This window comes from Tenrec ecaudatus, chromosome 9 (genome assembly GCF_050624435.1).
Source record: "Tenrec ecaudatus isolate mTenEca1 chromosome 9, mTenEca1.hap1, whole genome shotgun sequence".
Taxonomy (NCBI): Eukaryota; Metazoa; Chordata; class Mammalia; order Afrosoricida; family Tenrecidae; genus Tenrec; species Tenrec ecaudatus.
In genome coordinates this window covers 86,665,500-86,692,542 of record NC_134538.1, presented here as the reverse complement: position 1 = coordinate 86,692,542, position 27,043 = coordinate 86,665,500, and the positions used below count along the sequence as shown (strand labels likewise).

General features: G+C 37.7%; 1 protein-coding gene across 2 annotated transcripts in view; it reads left to right on the top strand.

Moving 5' to 3' along the window:
- SP4 (Sp4 transcription factor) overlaps positions 1-27,043 on the top strand; it is a 70,967-nt gene that overhangs the window by 24,590 nt on the left and 19,334 nt on the right. The window contains exon 4 of one of the 2 annotated variants that reach the window (XM_075558320.1): positions 12,565-12,793. The exons of the other annotated variant lie outside the window; for it this stretch is intronic. Within the exon in view, the coding sequence (XP_075414435.1) occupies positions 12,565-12,793 (229 nt within the window). The remainder of the gene's footprint in view (positions 1-12,564; positions 12,794-27,043) is intronic. 2 annotated transcript variants of the gene reach the window in all.

The following is a 27,043-nucleotide window of genomic DNA, read 5'->3' as shown; positions in this document are numbered from 1 at the left end:
TTATAAATTAACACTTAAATAGCAGTGCTATAAAATAGGTGAAACAACTGATAGGAATAGTAATATACAATTCTACAATAGTAATTGGAAACTAATACATCATTTCCAATTCTGAACAACTAAAATCAGTAAGGACATATAAAACCCACTGCTGCCAAATGCATTCTGACTCATGTGACCTGCGTAGCACAAAGAATTGCCCCACATAGGGTTTCTCAGGCTGTAACTCTGATAGACGCAAGCCGCCACATCTTTATAGTGGGTTTGTATTTTGGCAGCTAAGGCGTCACATATAGTGGTTGTACTTAGAACATTCTATTCACCATCACCATCATTTTTCTTCTGTGCACATGGATCATTTTTCAAAATAGTCCATATGCCACAAACAAGTTTTCAACAAATATAAAAAGGCTGAAATGATACAAAGTATTTTGTTGTGAAAGACTAACCTAGGCGTGTCAAGTATTGCTACAAAAGCATAGAAACAAAAGTTACCACAATGTGATTGCTTCTCCACATATGCTCCATCCAGATGTATACATTTCTCAAGGTGCTGTCAATGCTGCACTCTTCCGTGGACTTCATGTTAAAATGGCAATTGGGTATCCATCAAGGGAACCAAATTGTGTCCCTTTTAAATAGCCTATGAGTTTGGGCAAAAAAAAAAGGATGCCTGAAGGGGCAAGATCAGGACTAAGGGGGCTAGGCGAAGGTTTCACACTGACAAAATTTCATACATGAATATAGAAAAGTACAATTTATGGGTAATTCTTGAGAGTCTGCCTAGATGTCCATGAAAATGGTTGTATCATTAAGAGAAATCACGTTCAGATAAACAGGTACTAAAGCTAATAGATATTTGTTAAGTTAGAGCTAATAATGGGGCTACAGTTGGAGCTTGAGTCTGAGAAGAAAAAAAGATGTGAAAGTCTTGTGAATTAAAAAGATAGTTCAAATATAGCATTGTATGAACTTAATGAGGGTGGTGTCTTTCAGTTTGAAGCGCAGGAGGTAGTGGGAGAATTTACACCTAGTCTTTTGGGACCAAAAGGAGAGAGGAGGAAGAGAGTAGGGTAGTGTGTTATCTGAGCAGTGGGTTCCGACCTCTTTGAAGGTCGAATGACCCTTTCACAGGGATTGCCTGATTCATAACTAGCAAAATTTGTTATGAAGTAGCAAAGAAAATAATTTTAAGGTTGGGGGTCACCACAACATGAGGAACTGTGTTAAAGGTTGCGGTGTTAGGAAGGTTAAGAACCACTGAGTTAGAGGAACTTCTGGGCTGTGTCATAATGATGTCTTGGAGAAGTAATGTTGAGGGAAATTATTTTGATTTTCTGTTTGAATTATTGTATTATAACTCTGAATTCTTCTTTTACTATGTAAGCCACTAGCCACATATGGCTTAAACTAAAATTTAAAATTCAGTTCCTTCATTGTACTAGCCACATTTCAATGTAGCTAGAAGCTACCAGATTAGAAGCACAGATAGAGCACATACTCCTTTTATGGAAGGTCTGTAGACAGTAATAGTTACTTTTAGAAAGAGTAGGGGATGCTATAGGGAAGCTACAAGCATTTAAGTGGCTGAATGAGGCAAAAATACATAGCAAGTGTAGGCTGTGCTTTGGAAAAAAATATAAAGAGGGGAAGCAGACAGAATCTTGAAAACTAGCATTTAGAAAGGCTGTTCACTAAGTTGGTAAATATTTATTGAAAGCCTCTTTCATATCAAGCTTAAGTATTAGAGACCATAGTGCTAACGGAGGCATTAGAAATTAGAATTGGAGCAGGAATTTGGGGAGCAGGGATTAATAATCCGATAAGTTATGATATATGTAATGCTTTAACTAGGACCCATCTTCTGTGGAAAATACAGTTTAGAAGAGAACTTGGAGAATTGTGATGCAGTTTTCCCAGTGTAGCTCAAGGAGCATGAGTGGAAATTACCTAGATTGGAAGAGGAGGACATTGCAGGGAACAGGTCAGAGTCATTTAATAACATCATGATTAAGGAACTGCTGCCGATAGTTTCCTGTGTTTAGAGTAAGTTTGCTAGAGTCATGATAGCAAGGATTATGTCTTGAAGGTTCTCCTTTTATTACATAAGGAATTTAAACTGTATCCTGAGAACTACAGCATCTTCGAGACCTCAGGAATGGAATACCATAGTCACTTTTACATATTGTAGCACACAGTATGAGTATCAGTTTCCAAGGAAACTGGTTCTGTAGGAAAATGGAACCAATGGGGAGAGGATTGCAGAGAGAACGAGGACTGATGGAATAACTGAGTATGTTGCTGAGGAGGTTGTGAAAGATGAAATCATAAGTGGAAGTGCTTCTGAGATGAGACCAAAAGAAATGACACAGCATTTGGAGAAATAGATGCTACAGAAAGAGACAAGGATGACTTTAACCTCAGTAAACTAGAAGGTGGTCTTCAGTTTATAAGGTTCAAGGGAAAGGGAATGAGGACTTAGGGATGGATGAGGGGCGAAAAAGGAACAGCCAATGAATAGAAATTATATATATCCCAAGCAATATTCAGTAGAATAAAATGTAAGGCTTCAGACAACTTTTAAGAAACCCAGATGGTGCAGTGAGTTAAGCATTGGGCTGCTAACTGGAAGGCTAAAACCCACCAACCACTCTGGAACAAAGATGAGACTGTCTGCTCCTGTATAGTCTTGGAAATCCTTAAAAAAAAAAAAAAGCAGTTCTATTCCGTCTCCTATAGAGTCATTGTACATTGGAATCAATTCAATGGCAATTGGTGTTTGATAAGCTACTTAAGGGTGCCCTGGTGGCACACTGGTTAAATTACTTGCCAGTTGATCAAAAGGTTAGCAATTCAAACCCACCTACTGTTCAGCAGCAGAAAACTGACAGTCTGCTTCTTTAACGATTACAGCCTTGGAAAACTCATGAGCCAGTTCTACTTTGCCCTACAGATCACTATGCATTGATATTAACTCCATGGCAACAGGTTTTGCTATTGGTGCTTTTGGAGTCTATGTCATTTGATGTTTGGCAGTCTAAGAATAAGAGAAAGTGGATGATGGTACTTAGCACCAGTGATAAGACAGAATATCAAAGAGGCAAGAAATTAATCTAAATGTCAAATGAAGCCAGGGGAAGGTTCTGGGATCAGGCGTGTGTCCTGCCACAAAATCAGAACCAGGTAAGAATGAAGATGAAGTGGAAACGTTGGGGCTGGTAGAAAGTTAATTGAGAGTGGTCAGAGGGCACGTACCAAGCTTGACTTGTTGGAGATGCAGCTGTTCTAATTGCTGATGAGAACTGAGCTCGTTAGGCTTGTAGGAAAACATCTAGAATAACATAGCTGATTTTTCATTCCACATCTTCCCTCTTGAGTCCCTTTTCCTTAATAATGTAATTCTATTCTTTATCACTCATACCAGAATCCCCATTAGATCACTGGAATTTGTAGTTTTATGTCTGAGCCTTGGAAGTAGACCATGATTCAAGCCTTGGTTTTGCCACTTACATCTTGATGAGTTGTTTCATCTAGGCTGAATATCCTCATATGTAAAATGGTAATAACAATGTTACTTTCATGAGAAAAACTGTGTCAAGTGTTTTGAACAGTTTTTAGAACACATTGTTTGTATTAAGTGCCACTGAGTATTATATAATTATTATTTATTCTTATCTCCAATCTTTCCTTTTTGGTTGTCGTTGCTCTTTGGGGGACTTACTGCCTGGAAAGTAAAATCTTTTAACTACCTGTGTTTCTAGCTTTTCACATCTTTGTGAAAAGTTCATAGACAAGTAGAACTAAATGATAATGCACGTTTTCCATGAACTTTCTGAAGCCTTCTTATATACTTGGCATACCAGAGTTTGTTTTTTTTAAACCCAAGTCTCTATGCTTTTCTGTGTGCTTCCTGAAAGAAAGCCTGCAAGCATTTCCAGTTATAGACTTCTCAAGTTATTAGTGCTTTAGTACATTTCATTTTTAGGAATTGATAGAAACTAATATAGGATAAAAAGAGCCTTGGCAGATAGTGTGATGAACATGAGAGTGTTAATCACAAGGTCAGCATATTGAACCCTCCGGTGGCTCTGGTTGCTTATTGGTTATGTGATGGGCTGCTAGCCACAAGGTAAGCAGTTCAAAACCATACTCCCAGGGAGAACAGCAAGGCTTTCTATGCCCATAAAGAGTTCCAATCTTGGAAACTCACAGGGACAATTCTACCTTGTCGTAGAGCAGCGGTTCTCAACCTGGGGGTCATAACCCCTTTGGGGGGGTCAAAGGATCCATTCACAGGGGTTGCCTGATTCTTAACAGTAGCAAAATGACAGTTATGAAGCAGCAACGAAAAAAATTTTATGGTTGGGGAGTTAACATAACATGAAAGGGTCCCAGCATTAGGAAGGTGGAGAACCACTGCTCTAGGGCATCATTAATGTGTTTGTCTCTACCAGAATTCTTATTCATTCACACTTAATCTTCATGACTGAATGTGTATTTTTATATGTTTTTGCGTAATTTGCAAACTCTTTGTATCTGCTTATGTTGTTGCTACCAACTGTCAAATTGGCCCCTGACTCCTGGCAACGCATGCACAATAACACAACAAGATGAAGTCAACCCTCTGGTCAGTTGGAAATCAGATCATTGTGAATCCTAGGATTTTTGTGGGTTGATTTTTTTTTTTTTTTTGAAGATCACCAGCTCTTGATTCATAGTTCATTTTACAACAGGAGCTAACCTGTTCAGCATTATAGCAGCACACTACACTGAAGACAGGTAGGACCTATGTTTGAGGTACATTGGCTGGGTATCAAATTTAGGGCTTAAGTGAAAAGTAGAAATTCTTTTTTACCAGTGCCCCTCTGTATTTTCTCATATAAATTCTAAACATTGGCAACTGATTCAAATTAGACTATTATTACTGCTTTCACTCTTTCCAGATGTTTTATCTCCTCCATGAAGTCGATATGTAAATAAGCCTGGGTGTTTACCTTTACTTAGAAGTGTAGGAAGCACTATAATCTCAAATTATGTAGTTCATCTATTATTGTTTTTTCTTGAGAATAAATTAATTTCCTTGGTACTATTTATACATCTTATTCATGCTTTGCTATTGTACATATTTTAAATTATTTTCATTAGTATCACCTCCAGGTGAAAATTTCAAGCCAGGTCTTACCCATCTTATTTCCTCATCAATGCTTAGAACATAGTATGTGCTCAAAAAATGTTTGAAGAATGACTAAGTCTCCGTTGAATAGTTCTTACACAAAGATCAAGGGCTTAGTGGAAATTGGAACATCTGTTATTAAGTAGTTGTACTTAATAAATTGTATAATTTCAGGTGTATTGGAGTTAACATTTGTCTCCATTGTTTACTTTATTCCAAATATTTCACTAAATGTGCTACATATCTCAATTAACTCTCACTGTTCTGTTACATCCACAAAGGAAGAAACTGAGGAACGCAATCAAAGCCAGGACCAACTGTCCCCCAAAGACCTGTATATAATCTGCAGGCACTGCTGAGCAGTCTGTTGTGTAAATGACATGAACCATGAGATGAAAATAACCCTGGGCCTTCAGCTTTACTGAGAAGTGTAGGGAGCACCCACTTGTTCCATAATCTCAAATTATGTAGTTCAAATATTAGAAAACAAGTAGCTACAATTATTGAATAAAACAGGAATGTCTTATAATTAGTAAGTGTAATTCTCAACTCAGGATATTATTACTACAGTTAACTATTGGAACTACTCAGTCGTGTGTCTATCAAACCCTGTCCCTGAATTCAAGTAAAGTCTTTAATTCAGGGTGGTATAGTTGTGTGTGAGAGTTTTTTTTTGCTATTGTTGGTTTTATGGAGACTTGTGTGTAGCTTTTTAGGTATTATACAAATTACCATATTTTAAATTTTAATATGTTTGATTTTATGGATGTTTACAGTGCTATGCATAAATTAGTTGAAATAATTATATTATAATTTTAAGCAGGCCTACTGGACCTTAATACTCTTGACATTTGGTGCTGAATAATTCTTTGCTTGGGGGACTGGTCTTGTTCATTGAAGAGCCCTGAAATGGCTTAAACGGTAAATTGCTAGACTACTTACTGAAGCTTTTGCAGGTTAGCCACCCCCTTCTTCCTCCCACCCCCCTGCCAACCTCCCCTTCCCCGCAACAGATCTGAGAGGATAGGTGTGGTGATCTGCTTCTGTAGGGAAGCTTTGTACTCTTAATAGTGACTTCTGGTTTCTCCTCCCCATCTCTGAGGACTGGATATAATTTGGTGACCCTTTTAAAAAAATAAGATGATCTTGCTTGCTTTGAGTCATATTGTAATGCAAGCCAAATTCTCTTTCAAGTTATTTTTTGAAAATTGTTTTCAGTATAAGAAAACATTAGTGGTCTATCCTTTCTATACCTTCAGAGCTCTTTAGACATTAAAGGCAGATTCCAAGTTTAAAATATAAATGAAATATGAATCATTTTATTACTCAGAACAATATTCCATCCTTGGTGGTAATAGGGTTAACTTATTTATTTTAAATCATTTTATTGGGGGGTCGTACAACTCTTAATCACCATCCATCCATCCATCCATCCATCCATCCATCCATCCATCCATCCATCCATCCATCCATCCATGTGTTAAGCAGATGTTTCCCTTTACCCACTTTTCTGTTGTCTGTCCCCCAGAGAGGGGGTTATATGTAGATCCTGGTGATTGGACTCCCCCTTTCTACCCACCTTCCCCTCCCCCTCCTGCTATCACTACTCATTATTGGTCCTGAGGGGTTTATCTGTCCTGGATTCCCTGTGTTTCCAGCTCTGATCTGTGCCAGTGTACATGCTCTGGTCTAGCCGGATTTGTAAGGAAGAATAGGGATCATGATAGTGGGGGGAAGGGAGTATTAAAGAACTAGAGGAAAGTTGTATGTTTCATCGTTGGTACACTGCACCCTGAGTGCCTCGCCTCCTCCCTGTGACCCTTCTATTAGGGGACGTCCAGTTTTCTACAGATGGGCTTTCGGAGGGTTAACTTTTTTACTGCTACGGTTACACGGAGTTATACATTCTATTTTATTAATTTGTATATCTGCTTATGTAATCATGCTACTTATTACTCAGTATAAAAAAATTGCAAGTGATTTTTTCTCAACAAAAATAAGACCCAGTGGATTATCTCAGGTTTATTTTCTGAATTTTAATTGGTAATATATAGCCTACTTACCTCAAAAGGGCTAATGCGAAATGCTAAAATAATAAATTAGTAAGAACCTAAAGAAATTGGCAATAAAGTTATTTCATATTATAGTATTTCTACTTTTGATTCTGTGGTCCCTTATTTTTAAATATTAGTAAAGGGCCAGGATTTTTTAAAGGTCAGTTAGAACTGACTTCTACCACCCATCTACCAATTCGTCCTGTGTGGTATCTCATTTATTCATATGATTCATGAAGCAGCTATGCCAACACTTTAATATATCAGCAGGGTCCCCCATAGTTGACACATTCTAGCAGAGCTTCCAGACAAAGACAGACAAGGAAGGACTGCATGGTAATTGACTTTTAAAGGAAGCCAGTGAAAATCAGATGGCCCACAGCAGGACAGTATTACCTAACTTTGGACATATTAACAGTGCTCAATTGCTGCACAGTCTGTTGTGTTTCATCATGTGAGGGGCAAGCAAAGGCATTAGAGACCCTTGGTGAGATAGATTGGCACTATGACACAATCATAGAATTGATTGATTATGGTGATTGTGAGTATGAGGTAGGACTGCAAAATGCTTTGTTCTGTTAGGTTCATAATTTGGCGTCTTTTGGAAGCAGTTAAGGACAATAATAATTGACTTCACAGGGGTTGACAAAGTTATGTTTCCTTTGATTTTAGGATATAGTTAAAATTTATGTAGCACATAAAATATTTTAACAGTTAAAAAAACTTTTGATATGTAGAGATACATAAAAGAAAACTTTCAAGATATAAATGAACAAAGGTCACAAAAATACATGTTATAAAGAATATTCAAGGAACCAATAAATATTAGAAAATGTGGAAATAAGTGCAAATAAAAATAATAAGTAAAAGGTCTCTTTTTAAAAGTTTTATTGGTATATATTTTACATACCACACAATTTAATTATTGAATCATATTAAATGTTGTGCAGTCATCACCACAATCAATTTCAGAACATTTTCTTCTAATTGTTGTTAGTGCTTCACTCCCCCTACCCCTTATCCTGCTGTCATGTCCCTCGGTAATTGTTAATCCAGTTTCTGTGTCTATAGATTTACCTATCCTGTGTTTCATATATAGAAAATCATACAAACACAAACAGGAAGCAAGAAAACAAAAACCAGCAACAATGACTAGACAAAACATAAACATTAATAGAAAAGAAAGCAGAAAGTACTACAAACTGACACAACTTTAAAATGGGCTAAAGGGCCAATCAAATTATATTGTATTACATTTTATCTTAACAGCATCCTGTCCTAATTCACTTTACAGAGCTCTCTGTCTGATAGCTAGTACATTCATATCCTGGGCTGTGTTTAAAGGGATTTCACCAATCTTAATCCATATGGAGACTGTGCATACTGGTTTTTTGCTTCTACTGCCATCCACAGTCTTCTGCAAACTGAGTATTCACAGTTTAAGTTCTGATATCGTTCCCTCCTTCAGATTTAGATTTTATCATTCAAAGTCTTTGGATGACACAGGCTGGGGTAATTCTTCCATGTGGACTTAGTTGATGCCTCACTTAAATGGCTGCTTGTTTTAAGATTTGCCTTTAATTCCCAAGATACTATTTTTTTTTTTGATAACTGGGCATCATCTGATTTTTCAACACACTTTACTATAGCACACATATCTTCATTTATCTCTTCATGAGGGCAAGTATTGAGTAGGGCCATGCCATATAGAACTAGTTATTCTTATATTGGGGTAAGAATTAAGTGTCAGCCCACAAACTCTATTAATAAATTTATAGTTTATAAATGTCTCTTCATTTTAGTGATAATATTTTATGATAGAGAACATTATAAATCATCCTCCTGGGATATAAGGTAACTCGATTGATAGTGCCATCAATTTAGCCAATGGTGTAGAATTTAAAATATTATTGAGAAAAGAAAATTATACAAATATATACCACAATACATGAATTATTGACATGTACAGAATAAACTCTTAAGTGACTAGATACTATTACATTAATACTGGGGATTGGTGATAGGGCAAAACTTTCAATAACACCCATTTACACAGGCAGAAACATGCCAACTAGACTAGTACATGTCATTAAAAGCAAGGAGGGTATTAAAATAGTGAATATATGGTAATCCTCAGCCATTATTCATTGGGCACCCTCAAAGCAAGACAATGATCCTACCGTATATACTCGAATATAAGCCGACCCGAGTATAAGCTGAGGTACCTAATTATTACCTGGGAAACCAGAAAAACTGATTGACTTGAGTATAAGCCTAGGGTGGTAAATGCAGAAGCTATTGGTGAGTTTCAATAATCAAAACAAATGAAAATAAAATTACTAAAAATTGAGACATCAGGGGGTAATGTATTTAAATATTAATTCTAAATAAAAAACATAAATAAAAGGACAAGTCATTTAACATTAGTAAACCAGCACAGTAAGGTATCAGCATTGATACCTTAAGAGTACTATTCCCTCAGCTCAATCAGCAACCAAGCTAAAATGTAAAGAGTTAAAATCCTTGAAAACGATTCCTCATCATCATCTGTATCCCAATGCAGAGCTTCAGCTGGCGTGAGGTCATCATAGACGCTGTCCTCACTGAGATCACCATCATCACCATCACTGCTGTCATTTTCATACAAAGCGCAGTCTTCACTGCCATCCATAGCATTACTAGTACTAACTACATTTCTGGAAGGCACGTCACACCATGTCTTCTGGAATGTCTTCCCATGAATCTCGAACCCACTTTGCTATTAACACTATGTCAGACTTCATGAGATTTCCTCCTTTTGTTAGTCGAGCTTGACCAGATGACATCCATTCATGCCACATCCTTCGCACACAGCCTTTAAAAGGCTTATTCAAAGATACATTCAGAGGCTGCAGTACAAATGTAACCCCACCTGGAATAACGGCTAAAGTAACTTTACTAGATTTTTGCCAGTTTTTTTTTTTTTATGTCATCCGATAGGTGGGATCTGAACATATCCCAAACAAGTAACGATGGCGTTTTCTTTAAGGCTGCTCCTGGTCTTCAGTTCCAAATTTCTTCCAGACATTTTTTTTGTTCTGTCTTTATTCATCCATAATTTAACGTGTGCATGCACAGTAATTCTTGGTGGGAAATTGATCTTTTTAGGCAAGGTCTTTCTTTTAAAAATAATGACAGGACGCAGCTTATTTCCATTAGCCAAACATGATAGAACAATTGTAAAGTAGTTGTTTTTTTTTTTTTTTTTCATTTCCTGTGGTTTTGAGGAAAATGTTTTTTTCTCCTAAACTTGCCACAGTTCTGTTGCTTGGAAGATCAAAAGTCATGGCAGTTTCATCCATATTCCCAGTATCTGCCAGGTCATAATTATAAATCCTTTGTTTTATAATAAATGACTGGAATGGCATAATTTTTTCTTCAAGGTCTTGTGGCAATTTTTGGGAAATCTTTGTCCTTTGTCTCAAACATAGTAGGCCAAACCTATGCATGAAGCGGGTACACCATCCTGCTGACGCAGCAAATTTTTACAATGCCTGGTGCTTTATATTTGTCATCCTTAGCCATTTGTAGAGCATGTGTGTGGATTCCCATGCATGTTACGCAGTAACCATTTTGACGACACTCTATAACCCATTTATGCAATTCACTCTCTAGAGCCCCATAAAAAGACGTTAAACCACAACGAGCTTTTTTAGCTTTTGGAATCTGTTCCAAGTCAGCCTTCATTTTCTGCCACTCCCTCACTTGCTTTTGGTCAACACAGAATGCCCTACTTGTGATACTGTTACTCTTCTCTTCTGCTCTTGACTAATTTTTTGTGCTGAAAAACTCGGCTTATACAAGAGTATATACGGTAAGTCCAACAACTGTCAATTCCATAACATTGGGATTGCAGTCATCTTCTCAGACTAAGTTGTTTAAACCTTAAGTCCAAGGGAGTATGTCAGTTCTTTAAATCAACTATAAGTAAGTTTGAGATAAAGTCCAGTTCTTTTAGCAGAGTTGTCACATTCATTTCCTTCTGGTGTTGTCTATGAAGGACAGCGATTAAATCCCCAGTTTTCTTTAGCACATGGACTGGGTCACCCAGGGCTGGATAGAAACTAGATCAAAAGTGTCTAATTAGGAACAAATTACCAAGCTTCCCCCCGCCCCTTAGGTTCTATAAAAGTATTGTTAAGCACCTTTTTTCCAATGAGAGGTTGTGTCAACAACAGAAATGTAATTGCCTTCTCTGAGACATGCATGCCTCCCTCCCCCACATCTTTGACTTGAATTTCCCTTAAGAGTTGCATCTACATCTAGAAGGAGTGTCTGATGGTTTGTGGTGACCTTAGCATAATGTTGTATTACAATAACTGAATGGTCACTCTCCCCATCTTAAAAAATTGACTAATAATAATAATATGAGCAATTTTTGTCAGGCATGGTGGTAAAGGTATTTTAAAAATTTTACTTATTTAATATTAAGTGTCTTAATTCCGTCTTTTTAATTTTTTATGTTTACATATTTACAATTCTTACTTTTTTGCCCATTCAAAATTTTACTATTGTTGGGGAGAAAGTAGAACTATGTCAAATAAAAGAATAAAGGAAGCAATAGCAACTTCATGTGTCCTTCAGAATAAAGTCAAGTCGTGATTAGGTATACTTTTTATGTTTTATTGATCATACTTTTTCATAATAAAGAAGCCACGTTTATGTATATACTAATTTAGAGGTGAAGCCTATGAATGAAAAGAGTAATGATACTTTAAATATGTTGTTATAGTGACTGTATGTAGTAGTCACGGGTGGTTTTGCATTTAAATAAAACACTTCACATATGTATTAAAAATGGCTCATTAATGAAAAAGTGTATAACTTAAATTTTAAAAGTGAGAAATGTTCCTATTGTCTCAGAATAAATATGTTGCTTTTGTGCATGAATAAATATTTGGAAATAGAAATAATGATACTTTGTGTTTATATATCATCTTTCATCTGAGGATCTCAAATTGCCCTCCTTGTAATGTCTCGACTCCTCCCCACACTTGGTGAGTTAAGTAGATATGGCAAGTATTATGTTTATTTTCAAATGGAGAAACTAAGATAAACAGAGGGTTAAATGCATTCTATAGTCACAAAGACTCTCTACAAAGGCAACCTAAGATACTAAAGTAAGAATATATTTTAGAAGGATTGACATAGTATGTAAGTCATCAACTCCTTTTGCTTTTATACTTGACACATTTTTTAAAGAACAAATATGTTACCTTTAAAATACTCACATGGACTTAAAAAAAACACCCTTTCTGGAAGAATAGAACATATAATACTCTTTCTCCCCCTTTTCAGGTCAACAGCAAGGACAGGATGGAGTGAAAGTCCAACAAGCTACTATAGCTCCTGTAACTGTAGCGGTTGGAGGAATTGCTAATGCAACGATAGGTGCTGTTAGTCCTGACCAACTCACTCAAGTGCATTTGCAGCAGGGCCAGCAAACTTCTGATCAAGAGGTGCAACCTGGCAAGAGGCTTCGAAGAGTTGCATGCTCCTGTCCTAATTGTAGGGAAGGAGAAGGAAGGTAAATGCACCGTTATTCGCTGTCTCTCTGGAAGGCATAACATAGTACTTCAAACCCAGTCAGTGCCAGGATTCTTGATCACTGGAAACTCACTGGTAGTATTGCCCAGAAATTAAATTATATTTGTATAGAAGGGGTTTACTAAGCCAAGAGTAGAATTTGACTGATCGTCTACCTTGTGACTAACATGTTTCTTCTTATTGTTTTCTTTTTGATTTTATTGTGTCAATTTTAGAAACAATTCTATTGAGATATTTTTCATAATTGAATCAAGCCTTTTAAAGTGTAAAATTCAAAGGTTTTCAATGTAGCATAAATTACATTACCATCACCACAAGGGATTTTAGAATATTCTCATCACCTCACAAAGAAACATAATACCTTGTAGTTACCACCTCTTTTATTCCCATCCTCCCCTTAATCTTAAGAAATGATGAGTCTAACTTCTGTCCCCATAATTTTTCTTGTACTGGACATATTTATAAATGAAGTAATGGAATATGTGTGTGTATGTGTGTGTGTTCACGTGTTTTTAGAATTTTTGTTGTAACACGTATCAGGATCTCATTTGTTTTACGATCAACAGTATTCCATTATATGGATATGTAATGTTTTTTTAATCCGTTCATCAGGTAATACGCATTTGAATTCTTTCCACCTTTGGCTTTTTTGAATAATGATATTGTAAATAATTGTGTATACTGCTTTTCATGGTCTTAAATTTTAGTTCTCTTTGATAGATACCAAAAAATGGACTTGTTGGATCATATGGTAACAGAGTAATTGCCAGACTGTTTGTCAAAGAGGCTACCATGTTTTACATTCTTTACACCATATATGAAGGGTCTAATTTTTCCACAGTGTTACCAACACTTAGTATTATCGGACTTTTTTCTTATAAATTTAATAATGGTATAGTTGTGTGGTTTTCATTTGCTCTTTCTTATGCCAGATGTTGGTGAGCTTTGGTTATTTGTAAATATTTGGGGGAATGTGCCTATTGAAGTTGAAAACCTTGAATTCAAAAGTTACTACAAAGAAGATGTAATTGTGGTATAAATGGTTTCATTGTAAACTATGTTGGATGTTGTCTTAATACTTTTTCTGTGTCTGTGGACATGATTATGTGGGGACTTTTTTGTTTGAATTTTAATCCATTGATAAAATGTGTTCTATTGATATACAAATCACCTTTGCACTGCTTCAATAATCCCACTTGGTCCTGGCAATAAATGTTTTTATATGTTGTTGGATTCACTTTGCTTAGTATTTACTGGTGTTTAATCTGTACTTAAAACATTCATTTATAGTTTTCTTGTTACAGCTATCTGATTTTGTTATCAGGGCAATACTGGACTTTTAAAATGAATTTTTCAAAGTGTTCTTTTTAACATTTTGGGGAATATTTTGTGAACTATTTTAATTCTTCTTTAAATATGTGGAAGAATTCTCCATGAGGGCCTCTGATCCTACTAGCTTTTTGTGTGCATGTGGAGCGGGAGGGGTGGGCAGTAGATTATTTTTATTGTTAGTTCTATCACTGTTCTTTATAAATGTATTAATATTTTATATTTTCCTGTATGTTTTATCATTTTTTCCATTTCATCCGTTTTCCATCTCATCTAAGTTATTTAATTGTCTAGTATTCCTTTATAATCTCATTTTTATATCAATAAGTAAACTTATTCTCTTTTTATTCTAGTAATTTGAGTTTCTTTTTCCTTTTTTAAAAATGTAGCTTTGTTTCCTTTAGTATTATAAAATGCCTTTGTTTATTTCTAATAACATTTTTTGGTTGCAAGTCTGTTTTGTCTCATACTATTATAGCAACTCCAACCTTTTTGTGGTCACAGTTGACATCATTTTTTCCCCCATTCTTTTCATTTCAATCTGTTTGTATCACTGTATCTAAAGTGTGTTCCCTACAGAGAAATACAGTTGGGTGATCTTAAATCCAGTTAGATGACCTCTACCTTTTGATTGGGTTGCCATTCATATTTGTTGTTATGATTAATGTACTTATACTTATGGGTGCCATTTTTCCTTTTTGTTTCTATATGTTACATGGGTTTTTTGTTCCTATATTCTGCCTTTACTGCCTGTTTTTATATTTAGTGGGTATTTTCTAGTGCACTATTTTCTTTTTTTTCACTTGTGTTATTGTTTTCATAGCATTGTTTTAGGGGTTAGCATGTATGAAGCTTGTTTAGTTTGGAAATTTTTCTTTATTTAAATTAAGTACTATATATACTTGAGTATAAGCTGACCTGAATATTAGCCAAGGCACCTAATTTTACCACAAAAACTGTATTAAAAATGTGCTGAAAAACTCGGCTTATCATGAGTATACACAGTAGTTAACTTGTGAATTGGGTAAAAGTTTGCAGGGAACAGCGTCAGTTTTACATGTAACGACTCTCCACGCGCTCTCCTTTTCATCGCAGTCCTTCACGTGTACCACCGTTTATCCCATCTCCTCCCTGTTTCCTGCTTCCATTCTCCCTCCGCTCCTAATTCTTCTGAACTTTGTCCTTTGTTAGATGATCTTATGTGGTTGATTACTCAAAGGTGTACCTAATTTAGAAATGTGCGTGTTCCCCTTATAGACCTGTCTGCAGCTTGGCTGGAAATGGAGTCAATGGGGATCTGAAGGGTGGCTAAGGTTCTTAGTGTTGGGACTTTCACCTGTCTCCCTCTGCCCAGTAAGCCTGATGTCTTTGACTATCTGGAGTTAAGTTCCACATTTTCTCACTCTCCAGGAAAATCTAGTGTGCTCCTTTCAGAGAGTTGGTAGTGGTAGCCAAGCACGGTGTTGTTCTTCTGGTCTTAAGGGTGTGGCGACTCATGCTTATGTGGTTCATGGGTCCAGTGGATTAGCTCTTTTTCTGTCTTCTTTGATTTTCATCATATTTATTTCTTACAGACAAGGAGAGACCAATACTTGCTCCTTAGATGACTACTCATGAGTCTTTAAAACCCAGTCGTTACTGAAGTAAAACACTGTCTTTGTAGATTACTGCCAGTTGACATTGGTATCTCCCCTGATATTGTGGTCCTACACCCAGAGATCCAGCAACTTATTCCCTAAAGCTTTTTGGTTATATGTAGGAAGTTTTCTTAACCTGCTCCACCACTTTATGGATATATTTGCAGTAAAAGTGAGTACACATACACATATATACATACATACATATATATGCAGGTACACTCTCATTTTCCGTTTTATATCTGTTCAGTCTGTATGTCTACCCAAGCATCCACTCATAGATCACCACTTTCAGGGTTGTGTTTACATTTACCCTCATTGATTTTAACTCTTCACCTTCCAGTGCCTTCCCATTCCTGCATCATTTTATGCTCACCTCTCGTCGTACTATTGCTTTTCTTGTCACCCAGTTATAGCATGCTCTCTAGCCAGTGACTTTTCACTTCCCTCCAATCATAGGTAACCATCAAATAGTGTTTCTTTATGTGCGAAGACCTTTCTTGACTTTTTAATAATAGTGGTCTGATAAAGTATTTGCCCTTTTGTAATTGACTAATTTCACTTAGTATAATGACCTCCAGGCTTATCTAAGTTATGAGGTCTTGTGCAGTTTCCTTTAATTTTTATGTTTCGTGAACTTTTTGACATTTTTAGGTACATTTTTTCAAAATCATTTTAAACTTATGCCAAGTCCCAATGATAAATAAAAGTGTTATTCCTTTATATACTGCTTTTTCCCCTTTTGTGGTATTATTGTTATATATATATTAAATGCAGGTAGAAATGCTATGAGCCCAGCAATACATTGTTAAAATAACTTTATGTAACTTAAAGTATTTTGTGAATTTCTGAGAAGGGGTGACTCCAAAATTTGGTGAAAAATGAAAAGATAAAGGAAATTTTCTCCTGAATTTTTGAGGCTTGACACATACACAAGGAGGGTGAGAGAGTGTGTTTTTATTATAATGGCCTCTCCTTACTTTATTACTTTTGGATTTCTTCATTTGGTTTTATGGATTCAACTGGAGTAATTTCCTTAGCTCAGTACAACCTTGCACCCATCCATAGCCTTTGCTGTTAATGATGAATGTACTCCATTTATATATGTAATATATCTAATAGCACATTGTATACATTGCTATTCTTTACTATTGCTTTGTAAAATTAGTTAAGAAAAGACAGAAAATTAATGCATTTATACTGCTCGCAACAAATTCTCTAAGTTTTGATTTATCTGGGATATCATTATTTTGCCCAAAGTTTTTTTTTTAAACATTTTATTAGGGGCTCATACAACTCTTATCACAATCCCTACATATACATACATCAATTGTATAAAGCACATCTGTACATTTTTTTAAAATTTTAACAATTTATTGGGGCTGATACAATTCTTTTTTTGCCCTAATCATCTTCTTTTTTTTTCCTTTCTCTTTTTACATTTTATTAGGGACTCATACAACTTTTATCACAAAATACACACACACACACATATATATATATACATCAATTGTATAAAGCACATCCATACATTCTTTGCCCTAGTCACTCTCAAAGCATTTGCTTTCCACCTAAGCCCTCTGCATCAGGTCCTCTTTTTATTTCCCCACCCTCATGAGCCCTTGATAATCTATAGATTGTTATTTTGTCATATCTTGCCCTATCCGGAGTCTCCCTCCCCTCCTTCTCTGCCGTCCATCTCCCAGGGAGGAGGTCACATGTGGATCCTTGTAATCAGTTCCCCCTTTCCAACCCACTCACCCTCTACTCTCCCAGCATCCCCCCTCACAGCCCTGGTCCTGAAGGTATCGTCCACCCTGGATTCCCTGTGCCTCCAGCTCCCATATGCACCAGTGTACAACCTCTGCCCTATCCAGCCCTGCAAGGTAGAATTCGGATCATGGTAGTTGGGGGGAGGAAGCATCCAGGATCTGGGGGAAAGCTGTGTTCTTCATCGGTACTACATCGCATCCTGACTGACCCATCTCCTCTCCTAAACCCCTCTATGAGGAGATCTCCAGTGGTCAACATTTGGGCCTCAGGTCTCCACTCTGCACTTCCCCCTTCATTCACTATGGTGTGTGTGATATATATATATATATATATATATATATATATATATATCACACACACACATATGTATTTTTTTTTTTTTTTGCATGATGCCTTATACCTGGTCCCTTTGGCACCTTGTGATTGCACAGGCTGGTGTGCTTCTTCCCTGTGGGCTTTATTGCTTCTGAGCTAGATGGCCACTTGTTCACCTTCAAGTCTTTAAGACCCCAGACACTATCTCTATCGATAGCCGTTGCCCGAAGTTTTAAAAGATAGTTTGGTGGACAAGTAATTCTTAATTGCTATCTTTTTCACCCAACATTTAAATACATTTGGACTATTGCATATATTACACTACTGCTTTTTGAGCTTCATTAGTATCGATGTGACATCAGCTGTCAATCTTGGGGTTCACTTGTAACCATCGAACAATTTTTCTCTTGCTGTTTTCAACATTTTCTCTTTGTTTTTGTTGGTTAGGATTTTGAGTGATTTAGAAGTAGATTTTTTGGCCTTTTGGAGTTTGTTGATCATCCTGAATTTTGTAGATCAGTGTTACAAAGAAAATGAGTGTGCCTAATATTCACTGCCTTGGGGTTGCCTCCAATTCATAGCAACTTTGGACAGGGTAGATCTGCCCGATAGGATTCTAAGACTAACAAAGGGAATAGAAAGTCCCATCTCTATGCCTGCTGGTGGTTTCGAGCTGCTGATCTTTCCCTTAGTAACTCAATGGGTAACATACCCATTATGCCACCAGGTTCCCGTGTCTTTCATTTCTTTGGAAGCATTGTTTATTTTTCTTCATTCTTTTTCCTCTGTGCTTAGATTGCATAATCTGTTAACCTATTCACAATTCATTTTTCTATTTTGTTCTTCTAGGGAGCTTTTCCTTCAATTACTGTACTTCTCAACTCCAGAATTTTCACATTAAAAATTTTTTATATCTTTATTGATAATCTCACAGTGTCATCATGCCTTCCTTTGCTTTTAAAGTCCAGTTTTCCTTTAGTTTATTTTAAAATCCAGGTTTCCTTTAGTTTAATTTTGGGGCTTGGGGAGGGAGACCCTGTGTTGAACCAGTGGTTAAAGTGCTTGACTCATACCCAGAAGTGCACAATGCAATCCCATTAGCCAACGATATAGAAGAAAGCTGTGGCAGTCTGCTTCCATAAAGATTCATAACCAGGGAAACTGTGGCACCATTCTACTCTCTAGGTTTGCCATGAGTCAGAATCATCTCTATGGCATTTGTTTTCATTTTTGTAATGTGTATAATGGTTTTACTTTTAAGTCTTTGTTAAATCTAGCATGTCTTTAAAAAATAACTATTTTAATATTTTATTATGTTTACACAGCAGATAAGGTTTCCATTCAACAATATCATACAGGCTATTAGAGGAGCACTGGTTATGTAGTAGCTACATGTCGGACTGTGATGGGCACGGTCGTTAGTTTAAAACCACCAGTCACTCAGAGAGAGAGAGACAGGGCTTTTTACTCCTGTAAACAGTTACAGTCTCAGAAACTCACAGGGGCAGTTCTGCCCTATACGTCCACTATGAGTTGGCATCAACTTGTTGGAAGTGAGTTTGGTTTTCATACAGATTATTCAGTGATGTGTTACATTCTTAATAGTGTGCCACCATTGTCATTCTGGTTGTACTGTTTTAATATTCAAGTTTCCCAGTACATTAACCTTCTCATCTGTGAACCATGTTATTTTCTGACCATTTTGGTGCCTATAGTTGATTTCTTGATCTTTAATATGCTCATTATTCATGGGTGGTTTGCTTTTCTTTGTGATCCACTGTTACCTCAAGGAATAATTTAGGTTCAAGGATTGAAGTGTTGATGGTCAGTAGTCCTGGAGAACCCTCTAGTCTCAATTAGTCCTATAAGTCTGGACTTGGTAATAATTTGAATATTATTCTATAATTTTATTGAGTTTCATTAGAATCCCTTTTAATGTAACCCTGACCAAACAGCCAGACCACCATCTAGTTCTGGTCTGAGGATCAATGAGGTCTTGAATTATGTCAATTATTAATCCTGTTAGACTACTTGATTCCCTCCCTAAGTCTTTGGTTATCTTGTTCTCAGATGAGTAGAAACCTGTAGTATATCCCTGTAGATGGCCATTCACCAGCTTTGAGGCTTAGATTGTAGAGTGTATTTTATGCAGTATATTATTCCATTTAACTTGACTATCTCTTGAGGCTTGGCTCTTAAATCTTCAAACCCCAAAAACTAATCTTGTAAGGAATTTGTTTGTATCGAAGAAGTATCCCTATCAGGGTCCCTTATTTGGTTTATTATATAGATATATTTTGTATATATTGTTTATTTTATATATATATTGTTTATGTCTGTGCATGCACCTACATACCTGTGTACATACAGCTATAAATACTCCTACCTGTGCTTGCAGAGAAGGACTTCAAAAAGTTCATGAAAAAATAATTAAATGATGGACTAGATAGCTGCTTGTTTACTTTCAAGCCTTTAAGACCCCAGACACTATATTTTTCAATAGCTGGGCACTATCAGTCTTCTTCACCACACTTACTTTTGCACACATTTGTTTTTAGCGTTTATGTGGGGAAGGTGATCACACAATGGTGATTTTGTACTTTGGTGTCTGCTACCTGGTCCCTTCATTACCTCGTGATCGCACAGGCTGGTGTGCTTCTTCTCTGTGGGCTTTGCTGCTTCCGAACTAGATGGCCACTTGTTTGCCTTTAAGACCCCAGATGCTATATCTTTTGATAGCCGGGCACCATCAGCTTCCTTCACCACGTTTGCTCTTACACATGTCTGTCTTCAGCGATCATGTCGGGAAGGTGGGTATCATAGAATGACCGTTTAGCTGAGCCAGGCGCTCTTGTCTTAAGGGTGTGCGCGCAAGGAGGCCCAATGTCCACCTGCTACCCTACTACTGAACCTATAAATATATGCACATGGGTCTATTACCTCCATAATCATAAATATATTTACATATGTGCATGTCTGTATTTAGGCTGCTATGTATGCCCTTTGCCTCCTACTCCTTTCCTCTATTTCCTTATGCTTTCCTCCTGTCCCACTACCATGTTCCGCCTTCATTCTGGTTTCAGTAATTCCTCTCAGTTATTTTGCCCTTGGTCACTCCCTACCAGTCCTCCCATCCCCTCCTGCCACTGGTTTTGAACCACTCGTTGTTCCCTTGACCCTGTATTGGCCAACACCTCCTCCCTTCCCCTACCTCCCACACTCTCATGTCCCACCAGGACCGTTGGTCCTGTTATTTTCTTCTCTCATTGTCCAGCCTATCTTATCTAGGTGGACCTGCAGAGATAATAATATGTGCATAAAATTGTGGGTGGCTGTGACAGCACCAAAGTGGCACATAGGAACATGGCGACGACGGCAGCAACACTGACATGCTAACAAAGAAAGAAGCCACTGACCTACAAAATTTAAAAGAAGAGAAAAAAACAAAAAGCCTGTTAATAGTTCGAGGTTAGTTTATTGACCTTTATAGTCCCTCGGGACCTTCTTGCTCTGCTTCCCCCTCCGCTCGATGGCATGCCCCCAGTGTTTTGCCTCAGTGTGGTGGGGTCACCTCAGTCACACATTCCACACTGTGTGTTCCGTGTAGGACCATGGGTCAGTGCAGGATGTCACTTCTTGCAGTGGGGCTGGCTATATGGTCTTTTCTGTACCTTTGGGCCCTTCGAGCTGGGCTATCGTCCTCTGAACTTGGTGGACCCAGGTGTCCTCTGCTCCGTTCCTCCTCCCTTTGCTTCAGCTTCCTTCTGGGTATGGTAGGTCAGTTCCTTTCCCACACCAGACAATCTATTTTCATTTTCTGTAGCACTCCCTTCCATGGTGTGGGTCGTGCTGATTCTGGTTAGGCCCGGTGTATGGTCCAGTCTTTTTGTGGATTCCTCTGCACGTTACATTGCCCTCCTGGTTTGGCATGTCATGGTGGGCTCTGTATGCACATTCCAGTTCTGTGGGGACATAACCAATACTCTCCCCCTGGGTGGGTTAGTGCCCTAGTTCCCCCCCATGCCATTAACTCAGTTTCTCCCCAACCCGATTCTCCCTCCACCTGCCCCTCTTCCACTTCTTTATGTTGGACTCACATGTACCTTCCTAGGTGTCGTCTGTCCTCCTCCAACTATCTCTGCTTCCACCCGTTTATTGTGAGATAGGTGTTTATTCTTCATGCTGATTGTACTTACCTCAGGGGACTCATGTTATACCTGTCCTCGTGAGTTTAGCTTACCTCTAACATGATTTCCTTCCAGCTCTTCCCATGAAACGACATGTTTCATGTGATCATATCATCATGAATGAGGGGAGCATGTGATGCGGACCCAATGCCCAACTATAGACAACTGGACATCCCTTGCAGAGGGGTAGTGGAGAGGAAATACGTCACTCAGGGTTCAGTGTAGCAATATGGAAACTCACAACCTTCCTCTAGTTCTTAAATGCTTCCTCGCCCCCACTATCATGATCCCAATTGTACCTTGAAAACCTGGTTAGACCAGAGGATGCACAGCGGTACATATGGGAACTGGAAACACAGGGAATCCAGGACAGATGAACCCCTCAGGACCAGTGGTTAGAGTGGAGATACCAGGAGGGGAGGGAAGGCGGGTTAGAAAGGGGGAACCGATCACAAGGATCTACATATAACCTCCTTCCTGGGGGGTGGGCAACATAAAAATGAGTTTAGGGAGATGCCGGACAGTGTAAGATAAGATAAAGTAATAATTTATAAATTATCAAGGGTTCATGGGGGAAGGGGGAGTGGGGAGGGAGGGGCAGGAGAAAAAGGAAAATGAGCTGATTCCAGGAACCCAAGCAGAAAGTGAGTTTTGAGAATGATGAGGGCAATGAATGTATAAGTGTGCTTTACACAATTTATGTATGTGTGGATTGTGATAAGAGTTGTATGAGCCCCAATAAAATGATTTATAAAAAATAATTAAAAGAATTTTTAAAAGATGATGGGATTGTTCTTATATTTCTTGAAGTTTTCTTATCTTTTCTCTACATATTCATGTATTTATATGCCTGTGTGTAACCATACCTCTTTTTTTTAGTTGTTTTAAAATTAAATGTATCATATCCTTTACCAAAGACTTTTTTCCTCTTGTACACTTGATTGTGGCCTCATTTACTTTGGTCAAGATCTGTGCAGCTCACCCATTTGATGCTATCTTTCGCATCACCCAAACTATTACAAGTGTCTACTACCTTGAGAGTACTTGCCATCTGCCAGCCTCAACTTCCATCTCTTGTAGCCACCAGTGAACATTATTCTCTGTATATGTAAGGGGGCATCAAAAAGTCTGTAGGAAAATGGAATTAAAGATAATTGATTTTTTTCCCTGGACTATTTAAAGTCCCTTCATATCCATTCATTTCTTATAAAAGTGCAGTCATAATATCTGTTCTTTTGTTATCTAATTATTTCACTTAGTACAACACTCCAAAATCATCTACTTTACAATTGTTTTTATGTACCACATTTAAAAAAAATTAATCATTTTATATCAACCCACCATTCAGTAGTATTGAGCACCCTTGTACATGTATTGCCATCAACATTTCCAAAATAATTTCTTTCCTCTGGAGCCTTTGGTATCCATCAGCTGATGAGTGTTTAGCTCGTCCTCATCTGTTTGTCATGACACTGCTCTTAGAGCTGTAGAGTTGTAAGATAGTTCTATTTCTACCTTTGTGAGGAAGGAAGTGCCATACCATTTTCCCTGGTGGTTGTACCAGGTGATCCCTTTCCATTTGTTCCACTGTGTAACCTATTGGATAATACAGCTATCTCCCTATCCTTTTTTCCTAGCAGAGTCACCATGAATTGAAATAGACTCGATGTCAATTGGTTTGAGTTTGTTTTTATTGGTCTGTTTTCCTTTCTCGAATCCCTGGCTTATTAATGTTGCCTGGTTGCTCACTTGTTTATTGAGTATAGCTGGACTATCTTAATGAAATCAGTTCTCATACAATGCTGATGTTGCGTAGACTTTTGGTATACTGTTTTCCCTGAAATGATAGTGGTTTTGGCAAGTCTTTGATAGTCTCTTTCTCTAACCACAATTACTAGCTAGTTGCTCTATTGCTTTCCACAGGCCATGATGCATATATGCTCCTCAGGCTAAACCAATTGAATTGGTACCAGAATGACCACAATAATATTTAGGCAATTTTAAAGGAATAATTTCTGAAGTTGGGGTTTGGAATTTGTTCTGATTGTAGGGTGAGCTTACAGCTTCCTCTTTCCCTGGGTGTCTCTGGCCACAGATTATCTTCTCCAGTGCATCTATCTTGCCTCTTCCAATTGCCTAATACCCCCTTGTTTTGGAAATGGTTTATAGGCTTGCATTTCCCCTTACTCGGTTGCAAATGAAGGCAGTTCTTTTGGGAAGAAATTTGGACCTTTCGCTTTATGGCCTGAAAGGCCAGCAGTTTACCTGGTTCTCCCCTTCAGCTTCTCCAATAGAATTCTACAACAGGGAGGGAATGCCATGAATATATCACACAGCCTAATATCCTATAACTCTTCCCTTCACCTGTCCTGAGGTAAACAAATGGGCAATTAGGGAAATACAAAGTGCCAACCCATTTCTTGCCCTTTTTGGTTTCTAATTTGAGTCACACATCGGGCAGTTCGAACCCACCAGTGTCTTCCAGGGAGAAAGATGAGGCTTTCTGTTTGCATAAAGATTCAGTGTCCGGAACCCAGAGGGGCAGTTCTACCCTGTCCTATACAGTTGTTAATGAGTCAGAATTGACTTCATTGGCAGCTTGATTTGGTTTTAGTTTTAATTTTCTCTCTCTCTGCAAAAATCTCAGAGCCATGATTTTAGAGCTGGGGATTGAGAGAATGAAGCATTTCTCTGTGTGACAACAGCCTCACGAGATGAATGCTTGTTAGATGCCTCACATGCTTTTGGTTTGCCTTTCCTGGCTTGAAACTTCTGATTTATGAACTATTAATGAGCGAGAAAGTATCCTAGTGGTAAAGTATCTATCTGCTATCTGAAAGGTCAGCCATTCAAATCTACCAGCTGCTCAAAGAGAATCTGCCCATGAGACTTTATAGGGCAGTTCTACTCTGTCCGTGAAGGTCACTATAAGTTGTAATTACTCAACAGCACACAACAGTAATAAAGATGATCTAAGTTCTAGTAGTCTCAGGTCACCACATCCACGATTGGCCTTCCTTTCCATAACTGAAGGCTGGATGAAAGAAACTTTTGACCTCACTGCTCCAGAACTTGACCTCAGGAACAGGTAGCTAGAGTTAGGGTGCAGAACTACCGACATTATGCCCCTCCTGGGAAGGTAGCACTCCAACTGGGAACTTGGAGAGGGGGAGCCCAGTGATTTTGGAGCAGGGTATAGGGTGTATCTCAGGAAGCTGGGAGGAGCGGGGGAGGGGTTTGGTTCAAATACCACAGACTTGCTGGTTTCACTAAATATTCATTTATATATGTTTTTATTGGCACATAATTCATGTGCCACAATTTAGTAGTTCAATAATATTAAGAGTTGTGCCCTTGTTAACACAATGAATTGCAAAAGTTTCTTCTCATACTCATTGTTAGCTTCCTGTTTCTTCCCAACTCCCCCGCCATGCCTGTAGGTAATTATTAATCCAGTTATTGTATCTATAAATATACCTATTCTGCATTTCATATACAGAAAAAAAATCAAAATGGAATGCTTGCTTACTTGCTATATCTTTTAAGATAATTTCTAAAGGAAAACATGATTTCTTATATAAGATTTCATATATATGGTATATGTACGTAATGTATGTACATGTGTGTGTGTTTAAATTTACCTCCCACCATTTTCTGTGGATAGTAGGTTCATGGAATACCTCAAACTGGCATGTGAAAAATTAAACTTTATACCTTTTGCGTTTAACTGGGGATTTGTATGCTTTTGGTGATTTCAAACAATTTGAACACTTTATTGTGAATTGGGTGAAGATTTACAGGGCAAATTAGTTTTCCACTCAATTCATACACATATTGTCATATCTCATCTCATTGATCTATCCCCACAATATAAAATTCACTTTTTCCATCTTCTCCCTGGGTTTCTAGTTTCTATTTCTCTACCTTTCCTAACTGTTATGAATGTTGTTCTTGTATAAATGCTGCCTTTTTAATCTCACAGGGTTAACTATTCTAAGGTGAGCGTACCTCACTAATGTTATTGTTCCTTTTATGACTGAAAATAAAGCTGAGAGCTGAGATCAGTTCCAGACTGAAGGGTCACTAAGGGCCATAAACTCGAGTGTCACAGGTTTCCATCTGTAAGCCAGGTCTTTGGTATGATTATGATATTTATTGTCCCATCACTTTCCCCCACCCTATCCATGACCTTCTAATTGTGATCCCTTTTAAAGCTACTGGTAGCTGTAGCATCGGTGACATCTGGCTCTTCTGATTGCAGAGTCTCGAGAACTGACCCTCATCTGGCTCTTTAGGCCATTGAACTAATTATTTCCACGTGTCTTCAATTTTCATTATTCTGTTTTCCTCCAGACAGAGAGCGACCTGTAATTACACATTAGAAAACTCTTCACAAACTCTTAAGACCACAAGTGCTACACAGCAAAGCAAATGTAAAACATTTTATTTATGGGTTACGGTACACCAGTTAGACTTGGTGTCTGTTCCCCAAGAATAGTGTCTTCCCCCAGACTCAGTGGTTCATTCCCTCGGGGTGTTTATGTCTAAAAAGTTTTCATAGCGTTGCCCTCTATATGCTCCACCATGTTTGTGGATATATTTTCAGCAAAAGACAAGATGTGTGGGTGCTGTCAAATGTACATGTTTGATTAGTTCTGTGTGTCTGTTCAAGCATTCCCCATCTGTCACTGTTAGTGCAGGATTGTATATACAGCAATATTCATCAGAAAGGAACTTTTAAGGTCTTGAATACCGTAAATACTTGAGGATAAGCTGTTTTTCAGCACATGTTTTAGTGCTGTTTTTGTGGTAAAATTAGATGCCATGGCTGATAATCGGGTTGGCTTATACTACTAGAGAAAGTACTTGACTTCACAGGGTAGATAATGAACTCCCCACGATTTAACATACTTTCATAGCAGTTTTAGTATTGAAAAAGTTTCTTTTATTTATATTTGGGCAACATGATTTTTAAACAGTTACCTAGAA